This window comes from Aspergillus ruber (genome assembly GCF_000600275.1).
Source record: "Aspergillus ruber CBS 135680 unplaced genomic scaffold scaffold00013, whole genome shotgun sequence".
NCBI classification, from domain to species: Eukaryota; Fungi; Ascomycota; class Eurotiomycetes; order Eurotiales; family Aspergillaceae; genus Aspergillus; species Aspergillus ruber.
The window spans coordinates 329,660-345,370 of NW_024467309.1; the positions used below are offsets into that span (position 1 = coordinate 329,660).

At 47.9% G+C, this 15,711-nt stretch overlaps 4 protein-coding genes across 4 annotated transcripts; 3 read left to right on the plus strand and 1 right to left on the minus strand.

Moving 5' to 3' along the window:
• Positions 1 to 192: 192 nt before the first annotated feature.
• EURHEDRAFT_456012 (uncharacterized protein) lies at positions 193 to 1,035 on the plus strand (the record flags this gene model as incomplete). Its single annotated transcript, XM_040784324.1, has 3 exons — positions 193 to 414; positions 485 to 625; positions 688 to 1,035. 3 exons carry the CDS (start codon positions 193 to 195, stop codon positions 1,033 to 1,035), a joined length of 711 nt encoding a protein of 236 aa, XP_040638827.1.
• A 1,307-nt stretch (positions 1,036 to 2,342) lies between these two features.
• On the minus strand, positions 2,343 to 5,037 carry EURHEDRAFT_515455 (putative C6 finger domain protein; the record flags this gene model as incomplete). Its single annotated transcript, XM_040786379.1, has 6 exons — positions 2,343 to 3,220; positions 3,275 to 3,864; positions 3,915 to 4,092; positions 4,144 to 4,391; positions 4,446 to 4,558; positions 4,627 to 5,037. 6 exons carry the CDS (start codon positions 5,035 to 5,037, stop codon positions 2,343 to 2,345), a joined length of 2,418 nt encoding a protein of 805 aa, XP_040638828.1.
• A 3,727-nt stretch (positions 5,038 to 8,764) lies between these two features.
• Positions 8,765 to 9,729, plus strand: EURHEDRAFT_67053 (uncharacterized protein). The gene has a single exon (XM_040787614.1). It carries the CDS (start codon positions 8,861 to 8,863, stop codon positions 9,431 to 9,433), a length of 573 nt encoding a protein of 190 aa, XP_040638829.1. The 5' UTR covers positions 8,765 to 8,860; the 3' UTR covers positions 9,434 to 9,729.
• A 161-nt stretch (positions 9,730 to 9,890) lies between these two features.
• On the plus strand, positions 9,891 to 11,630 carry EURHEDRAFT_515456 (uncharacterized protein; the record flags this gene model as incomplete). The annotated part of the gene is made up of 3 exons (XM_040786380.1): positions 9,891 to 9,966; positions 10,028 to 10,201; positions 10,255 to 11,630. 3 exons carry the CDS (start codon positions 9,891 to 9,893, stop codon positions 11,628 to 11,630), a joined length of 1,626 nt encoding a protein of 541 aa, XP_040638830.1.
• Between the last annotated feature and the right edge of the window lie 4,081 nt (positions 11,631 to 15,711).

Genomic DNA, 15,711 nt, shown 5'->3' on the forward strand with positions numbered 1-15,711 from the left:
ACTATATGATGAGTGATCGGACACATATACATGGCGGTCACATGCTCTACCCTAAGCCAACTTCGTCTTCTTTCTTTCACCAACACTTCTCATTTTACCCATCTATCCCTCAACCTAAACTTCTTTATATATCATATAGGCGAGTATATGCTACTATGTCAGTGAATTGGACCCATCAACAATAATTTCATCATGTACCACCCTTCTCAGCAGCCCCCGGAGCCCACCCAGCTTGCCTGCCTGCCTCTCGCGAAGTTCTCCCACACAACCACCTCAATCGGACACAATGGCCCACTGAACTGGAGTCATATAATGGGAAACGGCGATATAATTGGAAGAATTGAAAGCCATGCCGTGCCTGGACTGACACCAGCACGAGTTTTTTTGAAGGTGTTTCGAGACTACGAGTTACTGGTGCCGTATTTGAACGCTCCTGGACCTTGCACTTGAGACAATACTAACATTAAAACGTCCTCTAATCTAGGAAGAAGTCGATCTTACATACCACTCACAAGAAGCCGCGAAGTTTGCTTTGTCTGGACAGAGTGGTCAGGTGAAGCCGGTTTTTGCTGTGATCGTGAAGCTGCCCTGTCTTGCTGTGAAATATCCAAAGGACGGTATATGCGTGCGTTCTTACTCTCCATCCCCAAGGATTCTACCTTTTAACTCTAATATCCCACGTCGCAGATTCGTCGATTCCAAATCAAATTTTCATCCGATCGCGACTACTACTCAACCTTGGTCATCTTGAGCAACATCAAATGTCCATTTTCGGAATCCAATGTCGGCTCATTACCACCAGTCCGCAAACCTACATCTTCACAATGGCGCTCTGGGCCAGTTGCTTCTGCGCCTGCTCCTCCACAACCGTTCCCTAGTGTTCCAGATGCGCCGGGTATACCGACTTTGAACAATATGTTCTTCTCATCTCAATCGTCTCCGACGATTGATCCATGTGCAAGATCAGCTAATACTGGTACCTCCCAAGCAACTACAAGTCATGGAGTGACTTTGCTAACAGCTTATTTGCACTAATAGGGCCTTTTCTGCGTCCCGCTTCGTCGAGTACCACCCATACGCTTACAGACCTCGTACCGGCCAACAACAGTGAAGCACCGGTGGCAAATAGCACCGTGACCTCTTCTCATCCTACCACATCCTGCCATGACACTCAATCGCTCGATGAGATTCTACCTCCGAGGCGGGATCTGCCATTTATGAAGCCGGATGCGAAGAAGCCGCGTGCATCGGGGAAGCAGACAAACAATGCGCCGAGGCCAAGCGACTCTGGTATAACACACTACCTGGTAACTAGGAAATGTCTTGTTAATGAATAATTTGAAACATAGGTTCTGAGAAAACCCAGACATCAATCCGAGATCACTACGATTCGACGCCATCCAAAGCAACAAACGACACGAGCAACGCCAGAGGAATAAAGCGCAGCTTTACTTCACTCTCACAGTCAAATTCAAGTAGCGAACCCGCCAACAATCCTCCTTCATCTCAACAGAACACGCAGGCAAACACAAATATACCTATACCTATCCAACCCGCTCCTCCTACGACTCTCTATCGACAGGAACCATCATATAACAATACCAGTTCGAGACTGCAGAGCCATATGGATATACCCCGCAATACTCTACCTATGAACATGCCTATCCAATTACAGCAGCAACAACAACAACACCGCAGTGCTATACCCATGAATACGAACCCTTCTCTTCAACCACAATCGCAACCGCAATTGCAACTGCAAACACAGCAACAATGGAAGCAAGACCCCATTGTAGACCTCGCCTCATATATCTCCGACCCAAAGACAGAACGTACAGCAAGACTCGGGAATTGGATCTGCTCACAAATCCAGAACGACGATTTTATTTCTCTTGCTGAGGATGTGGAAGGTCTTTGGCAGCGATTTGCGTTTGGCAAAACGTGACATTCTCATTCATGATTTGACATTGACATTGATTTGATGATTCCTATTCATGCTGTTTGTTGATATTTGTTTTATATGGGCTGTGATCTATATACCTTACATGGAGAGTATGGCCAGAGCTGGAGTTATGTACCGTAGTATACCTATTTAGCAATAGAAAAAGGAAGGGTCTAATACATTATCACCATCAAGGAACACGAGTGGGGAGGATCTCAAGACAAGAAAGACAATTACAACGTATTGCATAGGATACAAAAAAGAGAACAAACAAGGAGAAGAGAATCAAAACTCCTATTTCCAAAATCCAAAACAGTTCAGTTGATGAAGCATATACGATATTTTCTTTTATCCATTTATAAAAGAGAAGAGAGCAAAGACAAAAACCCAAGGGAAAGGATCACCGCTGTCGACGATAAATCAACCCCGAAAACACATTCAAATACCCCTCCTTCGTCAACAACGTAAAATCAACGACCATACGCCCCTGCGGCGTCTGCGCCTCCGCCGCGTTGAGATTATTCTCCGGAAGCGCCGGTGGCGGAGACGACGCGTTTGCATTTGCAGAGACAGATCCCTCAGCGCCGACGGCAAGGTCAGCCAAGTGTTGCAGCGAGCGCTGCTCGTTGGGGCCCATAACTGGGGGCGGTGCGGCGGCGCCGTTGTTACCGTTGTGGGTGTTATTCTTGGTCAGGCTAGGGTCTTGGAGTTGGGACTCCTGGGACTTGGCGCGACGCCATTCGAGGAAAATTCGGATCTTGTTGTCCCAACCTGGGGTGGCGAAGACGTCTTGGAATTCTTCGACGCCGGTGTAGCGTTTTGTGCGGCGGTCAAGGATTTCTTCGACCTTGTTGAGGGATTCCCAGCATTCATTGGCGTATTCGGGGAGAACGGTGGCCTCGAGGAGGGTCATGGAGGCAAGGGCCAGACTGTGGAGGTCGAAGGGGGTGGAGAGGCGGGATTGCATGGTTGCCTTGTGGAGTTCGTTGGTGAGTTCTTGCGCGCTGTAGATGATCTCGTAGGGGCTGTAGACAAAGATGTGACGCTTGATGAGCAGCCGGATTGTCCAGTAGAGCTGGTTCTGGAGGCTCTCGAGGAAACTGTCGGACGAGGTCTCTTCGGGGACGTGGAAGCCGTGGAGGTCTTGGACCTCTGAGAGACGCTCAAGAGAGGCTGCAAGGTTTGCGCTGATCAAACGTCCTACGCCGGTGTTGGTTTGGCAGATATTGTGGTCAGAGGTGGCCAGGGTGACCATTTCGACCAGGAATGACGAGTAAGCTAGATGTTGGGTTAGCTGGGTTTCCTCATATCGAAAGAACGGCTAGAACTTACAGCCAACACCTGTCGTGACTGAGCCAACAACCCGCTCATCTTCCCGACCACCGATTTCGTGGTTTCCAAGGACACTCGGATCAGCCACACTGACGGCATACCAGCGAGTGAGGATAATCAGCGAAACCCAATCCCGTCGGGTAATGTTGGCGTCAGAATCATGGTCAGGGTCAGAAGCTCGCTTGTTCTTCAATTGACCAAGACCTTTTGCCAAATCAGAGCCAAGTTTAATAGCAGACTGGATAAGAGTGTGCTTTGGAACACCGTCCTTGAGTACGAAGTTGTCGGGTCCTCGGAAGTCGCAGTCCAAGATCATAAGCAGCATCGACTGAAGCCATATCAGATTGACCGCAGTCGAACGGACCAGTGCAGGTTGTCGCGTGTAGTACAAGAGAAGGTCCTGAGCATTGTCGAACGACGCCACCTTTCCAAAAGCACCAGCAACACGACCCATGTCAGTGCGTGTCACTGTGTAAAGACTGTAGAGGAAGACCTCTTGAATTTCGCGACTGCATTGGTGGAGAATCTCGAGCAGACGTTCCTTGGAGTGCGGCAAAATTGGGAAAACCGGATGAATGTTGACGTGGTAGCTGCACCTTATCAGTTTCTGAAGACAAAGTAGGCAAATGAAGAGACGAACGCATTCAATGCACCATCATCAACGTCCAATGGTGTCATGTCCTCGTCCGGGTGTTTCGACACTTCGGGAATGTCCATCCCGGCGGGAAGGCCATCTTCGTTGCTGACCGGCCAGAACAGGTTACCGGGCTTGGGTGCAGACGTAGCAAGCACAGGATCCGTGGAGGTTTCTGTCGTATCTATTCTAGTTAGTTGGGAGCAGGACCACGTAGGTAGTGCAAACAGCGTACCAAATGCATTTTGCGATCCACGGGGGTTGAACTGTGGCTGCGAGAACGAACTTGGGAGTCCTTCGAAGACAGAGTAGGTGCGCTTGCGATTGATAGGACCTGCGTCCATTGGTGGGGAAAACTCTTGGTAAGGTCTCGGGGACGGCACTTCGTTCATGGCCTGGTACTGCATGTCTGGGTGGACCATGGCGGCAGGCTGCATTTGACTCTCCAGAGTGTGTAGGCGTTCCGCAAGTTCCTTGATGTAGCTTTAATCCCGTCAGTTGAACCGTTCCTGTCACTTGGCGGAATTTTCATCTCACCCTTTGCTGGGTCCGCGTTTCATCGGGACGCGACTGAACTGACAGACAACACCAAGTCTGCGACAGTTGGAGCAAGTTTCGACACCAGATTCGGAGGTAGCATCGCAACGGACCTAGTAGAGATGAAAAGATTAGTTTCTAGTCCCCCGTCGCGTCGAGTAATCACACAAAAACAAAGTACCTTTTTGCGCCGGCACTCATCACACGCCCGCGAAATCTTCGATCTCTTTCTCCTCGCACTCTGGTCACCATAGCTCAGGTCATGATTCGGATCCGCGCCCACCTGTTGACCCGGAGTGAACTGCAACATATGCTGTTGTTGGTGTTGATCCGGGGACGATGGACGACCCATCTCCGGCCCACCGGGATTGGAGGCCCCCAAAACCATCGACTGGCCGTGATGAACGCCATTACTCGACCCGTCTGCCAGGCTAGGACCCGAAGTTTCGCGAGAAAGCTCAGCGGACAAGAGCTCGTCGGTGGTCAACTGGCGGTTGGTGTAGTATTGCATAGCGCCTTGGCTCATTTGCGCCGCGTTGGGGGACGGGTACGAGGGTGCCGGAGGCATATCCGACTGCTCGCGGGAATTCATTGCGTCAGATTCAAAACGAGACATGACAGAAAAAATCCAAGCGGAGGAGCGTTAACCATTTAAAAAAATTCCGGATGGATAAGTGATGGTTGGTGGGTATTGATAGCGGTGGTGGTGGTGGTGGTGGTGGTGGTGGAGGAAGAAAAGGTGGAAGAAGCGAAGACGCGCAAGGCAAGGTTTTACAGGCTAAATTTGCCTGGGCGGGGAGCATTGTGAAGGGGTTAGCGCCAATAGCCCTCGGCAGAGAGCAGGAAACGGCGACCATGATCGCGCAACAAAATACAAAAATGGCCGTGAGGATATACAGCTGGTGATAGAGACTCGGATGATATAAAAGTTTCCTACTTAGTGATGATCGCGCCGATGCGGCGGTCCGGCTTTTTGTTTCTGCGTTCAGCGACGACGGATTAATACTATTTCCCACCGGCCCAGAACCTGAATCGTTCGGCGGAGAGAAGAGATGAATTTCGATAACGAGACGGAGTGTAGGAGGATAGATGGTCCGGAGTGGCAGGATTGAAAGTCCCGATTCTGAGAGAGTTCTGGCTGCTGTGATCTCCCCATGCATACGGATGAAGCCTGACGATAAGGAGGGAAGATGCTTGTCGTGAATTGTTATTGATAACAACAGGGGACCTTGGCATTGAGGTTACAATATCTCTCGCCTTACTGGTTTATGCCTAGCTTCATCGTAATTGTCTGATGCTGCGATATCACGGATTTCCCTTTTGGGACACGAATGAAGCCATCGCGATGATCCCAGGCCCGGTAGCATCACCAACCAACGATGCAGATTTTTTTTTTTTTTTTTTTTTTTCAAATTCGAGATAGTAACCACTTTTTGTGCAGTATTACAAATTTTCTTGTTCTTTTCTATAACACCCTCCCCCTCTTTTTTTTTGGATGTTATGCTGAGCTATGCTAAAATGCCAATTGCTGCGGCGGAACCAGGTCCTAACGGTATCCCAAAGTCCAACTCAGGTTTACAGATCTCATAATACTATAGGCGGCGCGAGCAGGGATTGATTCCAAATAACTGACTCATTTCATGCGTCCAAGGGCTCTTCTAGACCAACTGCCTTCTCAGGGAGATGCTGCCATACCACGTTACGACCTAACTTTCGAGATGATAGCAACTCCACATTGCCAACCATGATCAGAACTTCACACATACTCCAAATGGAAGGTTTTTACAGAGACCGTCGGCTATACTGTCGTCAAATGAGAGGCGCACGGCCATTGCGATAGACATACTGACATCAGTCACGGTGAGAGTACTCGTGCTCACGGTGTGCAGACTAATCAAGCCAAGGCTGGACTGATCCTGCAACGTTTCATCAATCCCGACAGTTGGTTACCAGGGACTAGGCACCTACCATTACATTGCATAACTAGGACAAAACAGAACATCGTTAATTGGGGACACTTAGTAACGCCGTACTATACACTCCGTACGGCAAACGGTCAAGAATCTAATCGTAGAATAACAACCAACAAACCGATTCAAATGCTTCCCGTGTTGACTCGCACCGCACCGGGCCGGACAGACCGGGGTATCCGCAAGCCGAAGCGAGCACTCCTGATAGTGGATAGCCACCGGGACTAAGAGCCTCTAACACTCCACAACGGGGGCGGTCCGCTGGCCACTTTTTCCTGTCCGAGAAGTATTTCCGTTTCGGGTCAAGTGCACTAGCCAAGAAGCGGGTCTGGCCGTGACGGGTTGAAATAGATTAACCTAATTGGTGGTTGCTTGGCCAATAACAGATTCTTTTATAGGAATACTCATATGGCGTGCACAGTAGACTATGTTGATTCGACTCACTCTCGTGAAGTTATATGAAGATTGGCAAGTTGTAAAGTTGTATGCGACAGGCGTCTATCTCGGAGTGCTATGGCGCAAAGTATACTGGTGAAAGATCTCGGGGCTTCTTCTTAATAGGCCAGTTTACCCGCCAATAGCAACCCAACAACGCCGGTGAAACAACTACTACTGCACGTACACCACTGTGCATACAGTTTGACTCAAAAGAACTCTCCAATCTGCCAATGGAGATTAATATACAGACTGTGGCACTGCTAACTTAATTTCTAGGCTATGCTGTTCGGGGTTAGTACTGTTGGAATTTGATATTGTGCTCTTCAAAGGCCATTATTGTATGCCCTAAGAGTGGCTGGAAAAGTTTTCGGGGTTTGAAATGAAGGTCAGTGTGCAAGTACGGAGTACTCATACAGGTAAGTATTATGGCAATGTACGGACTAGGGTTTCCAATCGTAGTGTATCTTGTGACATGATGGAATTGTCTTCAGGCAGCTGTCACCTGAGCGAAATGACACCAAGCAATCGAGCATCTAACGTACCCTATAGAACACTCCGTAGATAGCTTACTGCTGTTTTGGGATACTCTTTACTATTCTACTATTATGGCTTAGTCCCGGTGAGGTACCGCTAGCTACATCTATTTCAAACCGTCCCTACGAAAGCCTCGTGCTCCGTACTCCATACGGATACCTATGCCCTAACCTCAAGCTTAGCTAGTGGCCCCACCACGGGAACCTACGTACATATTCTTATCCCCAGAATCAGTCAGTCCCGCCAAATTCCAGATACGACAGTATACATAACGGTTACAGGGCCATCATGTCAACAAATACTTGGTCAACGTAGCTATTACTCAATCAGTTAGTCACACAGCATCAACCTCCCGTTTATAACCGACCATCTTGAATATATGAATGTCTCTCTTACACTCCAAACCCACCAGAACAAACTCTAAGTAGCGCTAACCGCTAGAGTCCGTTCGCATAGTGGGTCACTTTCCCGGTTTCACCCATCCACCGTTTGATTGGCCGGTGGGGACCGCTGACCGCCTCCACTGAGATCGACTTTCTGCCCCTCCCATATGACTATGCTAGTCCGTAACGAGGTTAGCGCCGGCGCCGCTGCAGCCGCCCTCAAGGGAGCAGTCGGTGACGACATTGTGCAGTATTCGATACAGTATAGAGAACTGGTTTGGAGAGATGCTTGATAACAATGATTTCATGATAGAGGGAGAACTGGGAAGAGAATTGGCGAGAATAAGAGCGAATTGATACAGTCATAACAGAGAATCTTTCAAGCAGTTTTCATTTTTGTAATCAACACATTGCTTCTTCCTTTTTTCTCCTTGTGCGTCTCGGTAAAATACTCCGTACAAATTTTACCTAACACCAACCGCTATCATGACCAACCATATGGATAAAAAACCATGTAACGCTGATGCTGCATACAAAGAAAAAATCTGATTGTGTGTTGAAAGATCGAGTTCTTGTGGCTTGCATGGAACGCGGAAACGATTTCTAGAAGGTTAGCGAGGCCAGGGACCGTGGTCGAGCAAGGTACACTATCCGAGTATGTATTCATGTGAGTGCTGTCGAATTGGACTTGTACTGGATACTCGCACTGTGTACTCTGTAAATGTACGGAGCTTTACCTGTACGTACTTGTACTGATGGAGTATCTCCCAATCAAATTCTAATCTAAAGTGGTAATCCGCCCGCGGCCCCAGAGTTTCGTAACAGGATCCATAGGGTCAAACGAGATACGGAGTACGGAGACTCCAGATACTCCGTAAAGGTGCATGTTTTTACAGTACTCAGTACTACTCCAGCACAGGATGCAGGATATGTATACCAAACCTATACTCCATACAGACTGCAGAGCTGAGCTCTCCCCATATCAAGATTCTTCTCTTACCGGCATCAGAATCTCATATACCGCGTATATATCGGGCCGTGACTGTGGTCAGACCACTGGACTGTAAAACCTCTTCCTCAGCTGACTCAGATGACATTCCATCAGGTAAAGAAAAGAATAAAAACATATACTACATACAGCTTTTATTTTATTTATTTATTTTTTTTCATAAAATTCCTTCGCAGACATAAAAACACAATCTCCCTGCTATGTGCAGTACAGAGTTCTCTGCCTTGTACTCTGCCCTTACATTCCATTCTGACCGTACGTACAACTCCGGACATCCACATAAGCCAACCACGCAACACCCTTGCCGTGCCGTATTGTAACAACAATACGGTAAGTCCACACGGCGGTTCCGTTTCCCCCTCCCCCAATAAGCCTGCCATTTATTCCTGGCGGTTCCTCGTTTTTCCTGTTCCCTTTTTTTCTTTTTTCTTTTCCTTTTCCTCTCTTCTTTCCTTTCTTCCTTTTCTTCCCTCCTCACAGGGTTTGGTCGCAACTCTGCCTCGATATCGATCGCCTTTTTCCTTTCTTTTTGGCCGCCACAGCCGGTTTTTGGTGTCCTGTCTCACGGCCGGCGCCAAACGGTGCGTAGGCTTTGGCCCCCCGAGTCCTCGTCCTTCCTGTCTATATCTACTCTATTCGCTTCCATTCGTGTGATTGATCATTCCTGGCAACTGCCTTGGATGGCTCTCCTCGCTTTAGCCCTCTTGAAACGCGCGTGATTGATACTAGCGACAACCCTCCGACCGGTTTCGCCTTTCGCATTGTGGTATATACCGCTTGTTTCGACGACAGATTTTGTGAACTGAAGAATTTCGAAAGATACCAAAGATACCCCTGTTTTTGTCCTTTGCTTTTGCTCGTTTGGGAGTTGTTTCCTTGTTGCAGCCGGTTCCGTCTTCTTTGCAGACGGACCGCACCTATACCCTGTCAATCCCGCGTTGACGGCTCTCTACGCTCTTCCCCGACAGGGCTTCCTGTTCGGTTGATCATAATCATTTGCTTTCTGTCAACCGGTCTTTGTATCCGGTTTATACCTCTTTTATTCTTAAACCCGTTGGGATTTTCCACTCGTCGCGAATCGTCGCATGTTCCCCGTTCAGTAACCGCGGAAATGCTTATCGACGGCGAGAAGTGGGCTTGTGAAGCTTGCGTCCGGGGTCACCGTGTCAGCAGCTGTCATCACAGTGGTATGTTCCTTCCAATCCCTTTGTATCAATAATTCCTGGACTAATATGATGGATCATGTAGACCGCCCATTGACCCACATCAACAAGAAAGGCCGTCCAGTCTCTCAATGCGCTCACTGTCGCGGTCTACGCAAGTCACGTACAACCCACACAAAGTGCGAGTGTGGTGACAAAAAGAAGAATTGTCACAAGAATGACTCGGATTCCCACACCGCCGACAGGCGAGATCACAAGCGTGAGCATGTTGGTGTTGGTTCCCTGGTTCATAGTTCTGATCTGAAGTTACAGAGGACTCCCGTCAGCGTTGTGGCTGCTGTCATGGCCAACGCTGTATCTGTGCGCTGAAAAAGGAACACCATTTAGATCCTGTTCCAGAAACTGGCCTTCCCCCAGCACAACCTACGATCTTGTTGGAATGCCCCAAGAAGCCTCAATTGACGTCGACCAAGTCGGACAGCACCCTCACCGTCTTCCGGGATGGTCACCATCACAAGCCACATCACAAGCACAACGACATGGCGCATAAGTGCGGTTTGCCTTATACAATTCCTCGTTCGCATACCTTTCATGCACCGTCTGATGTGACCCGCCGCTCGGTCGACCACCTGCCGCTATCGCAGTCAGCAATGATGGGGGAGAGCCATTCCTACCCTCAGATCGATCAGCAGCAGCCTCCTCCGCCGCCGCCCTTTTTCGGGCCACCACGTCGTACCAAATCCGAACATGGTTCCCCAGAGAGTGCTCCCGTTTCGGCTGCTGAGGACCTTACGACGTCTGTCCCATCACTTGACATCTCGCCGTTTTTCCCTCCTCCAACGGCCCCGGTTTCGCAACAATCACCGTTGGAGCAGTCGAATGAGGCGGGTCCAGAACAGCCGACGATCTCAAATGCAGACGAATTTGGCAAGACTCCTTTGAATCAGATCGTCACCAGCGTTCCGCCGGCCGACATGTTCCCCGGTTTTTCCACTTCGACGACCTCCCCGGTCTCCGGCATTGCGTTCCAAGATCCGTATCAGGAGCCGTTCTTTGCTTCGCCTGATACTGAGATGCCGGTAGGCAATGCCGGGTTCAATGCCCCGTCAGTCGATTGGTCCAGTTTCCCGCTTTATTCCTCGGACGCGCCTGCTGCTACGAGCACTCAAGCCCCATCGTATGCGAGCTTCGATTACAATTCGATAGGCCCCAATTTTGCGGCCCCATCATCCTCAGGGGATATTTCGGAGGCAGACGAATTTGGTCCACTCCCTGGCCTCGCCCACACCGGCAGCGATCTGCACAGTGTGAGCGAAGGTTCGGATATGGAGCACCTGCGTCTCAGCTCGACATCGTCTTTCATCAGCATGCCGCAGGCACAGCTCCTGGCATCCAGCAACCTGGACTCGATGAGTATCGATGACTTTTTGAAATCGGCCAACGAATCAACTGCGGCATTAGAGCATCAACTGCAGACCAACATAGGCATAGAGCAGAAGCCGTTTCAGGACAACTTCCCTACTTCGCAACCACCGACATACGGTGAGGGGAATGAAAAGTCCGTGACAGCTGATCCGAACATGGTCATGCCAACGACCTCGCCAACGGATCCTACTTGGTCTACCACCCTGTTCGATTCAGGGTCGTCAATGGAAGACTCCTTCTACCCCCAAGCGTGGGCTCAATGATTATTGTTGTTTCCTTTCTGTTTCTACTTTGCGGAAAAAAACGATTATCTCCGGGGCTATCCGTCCTGTGTTTCACCACCTCCACACCGTCTTAACGACCTTGATGAGAGATGATGATAGATGCCCTGCGTACCTTTTAGCCTTCGTCTTTTAGATACAATTGGATATTGCTACTTATTCTGTACCGTTCTGTTGTTCAGTATTCTGTACTTGTCCTCCAGCGTTTCCACTGGCTTACGCTTATATTCGGGAATTGTTTGGTATTCCGTCTGCGCTGCTGCGTACCAATGTGCAACCTATCATGAGCCGAGTCCCGATTGTTGTTACCCAGCAGCCAGCAACACCCTTTTCGCCCAACTGTCTTTACAGTACTCACATAGTATATACATAGACAGAAACGTACATATGCATGAATCATACATAGAACAACCCTGATCGACACGATCTAGCGGTGTACTTGTACTCTCTGTTCTATACATAGTCCCCACCTACCCACTACTACAAACGTACATGTACAGGGGTACAGCCAGCCCTGTTCCTGTCCTTGAAAGTACCAATTGCCCTGAAATGCCCCGTACTACATGCCTCACGTAACACGTACAATGACCTAAGTAGCAACGCAAGGGAAACGACAAGCTTTCGTGGCAAAGGCTTGTTGCAACTTGGCTACGAAATGAAGGATGTGGTATGTGCGTTCTGTATCCCTTGATTTAACCGATTGGTTGTGTTGTACGAGTGCGGTATTGTAATACGAGTATTCGAGACTGAAATAGACTAAGATCTGGCGGTGAATGTCAAACGTCATGGAACAATGGATGTCAGGTTTGTTGGAATTGATTAGGATACGTGCAGGTGCAGGCGTAGGTGCTGTTTGCAGGTGGTGGTGATGATATTTGGTTTGTTTGGTTGTTGGCTGTTTTGGGATAGGGTTGAGCGTTTGCTTGATATCGTATCTTCACTCCTATCTACTGTGACTAGTGGAAGTACCGGTTTTTGTATAGCATGAAGGATCGCCAATTCTTCATCTTCATCTCGTCAACAAGACGTTCTATATACAAGTCCTATGAATTACATTCTCATCTTCTAATACATGGGCCCAGCCTAGCCTTCGTTCTTATATTTACTCTATATGCATTCCATAATATCCTTCATGAAAACAACTTCACGGAAACCATCATTTTGCTTGCCATTCATCAGTAAAAGCCAACTTCCTGGTTGCCGTTTTCTGATTTCCTTCCTAGAACCTGACTCCAGGTGCAAGTTTGGAAAGCGATGGACAATCTTGACTTCCCCAAGCAAGTGGGCTTTCAATTTAAGGCAGAAATTGCGGTACCTGAAGCTCAAAAAGATACGCATTAGACGTACATTCTAATGTATGTGGCAACCGGGATTCTACCCTCTTTGGTTACAATGGACTAACTGGCTTTTTTTTTCTTTTTTTTTTAGAGGTTCATAATTAAGTCGGGTGATGAGCTGGACGGACCGTAATATGATGGTTCGTTTCTTGTAGGGCTCAGAGAACAAACAGACCCTAATTGATGGCGAGAACACAGATCTTTTTATATCTTTTTATATATTCGAGGGTGTTGGATATGCGCAACTTAAATTTTGCGCTCTGGTGCCACGATGGTCGAAGCTGGATCTGGAGCATTTACCTTTACCGAAAATGATGTAAGTGTTTCTTCTGCTCTGGCTTCACTGCGCAAGGTAAGGACCATGGCTGATGATTCTATGTAGTCAGCCCGTACCCTTGGCCGTATACATACATAAAACACGCGCTTCTATCCACTTATTGTCGTCAATGATTTGGTCCTTAGAAACTAAAACCGCCTCGAGTTCGATCTGAAGAAGCCAGATCTCTTGTCTTTCTTTCTACAGAGCCTTTCAGACAATGGCCACTACATAACTCTTACCCAAACACAAGACCATATTTCTGGTCACCGCTACCAGACCACATCAATGAAAAATGGCAAAGAATCACGGTTCGCTCACCAAATACCGTGCCTTGCAAGCAATCCCTGGGACGGTTGATTCGGATCACAACCTATAGAAATCCCCCATCAGATGCTAGCAATGATTTTTTCTGATATTATCAAGGAGATGGATTCAGATGAAGTAGACCAAGATAGTTTTCAAATAAGCTCATAACCTACCTAAGTAAGTACAGTCATTAGAAATTGCGAAATTGTTGCTAACAATGATACAGCTCGAGCGAGAAGCTGGCGAATAAGATCGATCTCCCCTGAGCATCTATGCGTAAATCGCGTCAGTGGTGGAACTATGTATCAAGCCGTATGACTATACACCGAAATCTATATATAGCTAGCATCCTCTGTAATTAGGTCCTTTGAGTCGGTTGCTGATCGTTAGGTGAAGGATAACCGGGAAGGCTCACAATTCGAAAGAATATTACTCTAAGAGTCTGGGACAGGAGTTGCGGAACTCTAAACCCAAGCACTAGCTGAGTACTGATGCAATGGCTCCCAAACAGGCGATCAACAGGCATATGTTTTCACAATACAAGGTACTCAGTTTTGCTGCAGCGTACGTTACAAAGGAGTGTCTCAAATTCCTGCAGTCCAAGAAATGCCAACAAATCAGATACAGTAAATTCGAGTTGTCATCAGCAGGGAACAGATTTGACGAGTCCAACATGCGAGTCAGCATCCGGAAAGATCATGTAGCTATCTGAAGCTCTCATTTCTCTTATCGCGCATTTACATACTCCAATGGAAGCACACCCATGGCACTATTGATATGTGTCCAAAGCAGGCAGACACGATCGAAAGCAAAAACCACCCAACGCCATGACAGATACAGTTTGCAGTACTTCCAAATCCGTGTGACTCGAAATCTCTGCGGTAAAGTAACACGGGACTCTGAAGGAAGTGTAGTTGATGCGCTGAGCCACAATCTTGTGACTTCACTTCCCTGTTAGCAGGTACACGATTCAACCTCAAGTGTATCAAACTTGGCAGTAGTGCCAGATACTGTAACCTCCTAATTTCTTCATTTTGGAATCAATTACTGGCGAGGGTCATTACTGTGGAGAACAAGAATCGGGCGTTCCAATGGCGGCAAGCCGTCTTGGGAAAAGGCAGAGCAGCATGCACTCGATGAACATGCAATACGGGGTTGGAAGTACTTTCCTTAATCGAATGAGCAAGTTAAATTGTGGTAAACACGGAAACAGCACGGCATCAACTCTAGGACTGCTTTTCCCAGTTGAAAAATTATGCGCCTTTAAGTCTAGCAACAGGCTAAAAATGTTCAAGATCCCTTACATTTCGTTTTTTGGCACCTGACAAGGTAAGCAATGGACTTGGAAGTGATTAGCCTTATGTTTTGCACAACTATAGATGCTCGAATGGGAGCTGAAGAAAGTAATAGAGCAGGAATTGGAGACCAGGGAAACCCTTCCAAAGAGCTATAGAGCACGAAGAGGGAACCCCATCGGCCTTGGTGCAAACTGTATAAAATAATGTGCTGGTTTAATGCTCCTAACTGTGACGCGCTGGGCCGGCTGGAGGGACTACACGGAAACCGACAGACGGAGAACTAAAACCTAGAGACTAATGGCGCATCTGAGTTATCCTTGAGATCGAAAAAAAGGAAGAAAAAAAGAAAGAAAAAGAAAGCCAGAAAAGCATCTGATATAAAGTATACATGCTTAGGTCCTTGGTCATACTAACTTCGCCATGCCCAATGCGCTGACCTATAGTCTAGCAATCACCCACACAAGACCTGAAAGGGAGTCAGAAAGCATATCCCGGTCCTAGTTTACCCAAAAAGACGCTACACTGGAGTTTATTATTGATCAGAGGCAGTGCGTTACCGTCCTTCTTCGCAGGATGTACCGAGACGCCGTTTCTTTGCATCAACCAGACCAAGTACAATGCATGAAGCCAGTTTGTTGGTTTAGCAAAAGGGGGTTGATACCAATATGAATGGAAGGACATCATATCTCCAAATCGATTCTGAAAGCAAAGAATTCTCTCACGTTCTTTTATTCAAAGAAACGACATCAAGGATATGCAAGGAGCCGAGGACGTTAACCACTTTAACATTTTAATTTCAGCTC

What these genes read in the sequence shown, in the direction of transcription:
- EURHEDRAFT_67053 (XM_040787614.1), top strand. Translation starts at nt 8,861, where the DNA reads ATGACATTCCATCAGGTAAAGAAAAGAATAAAAACATATACTACATAC.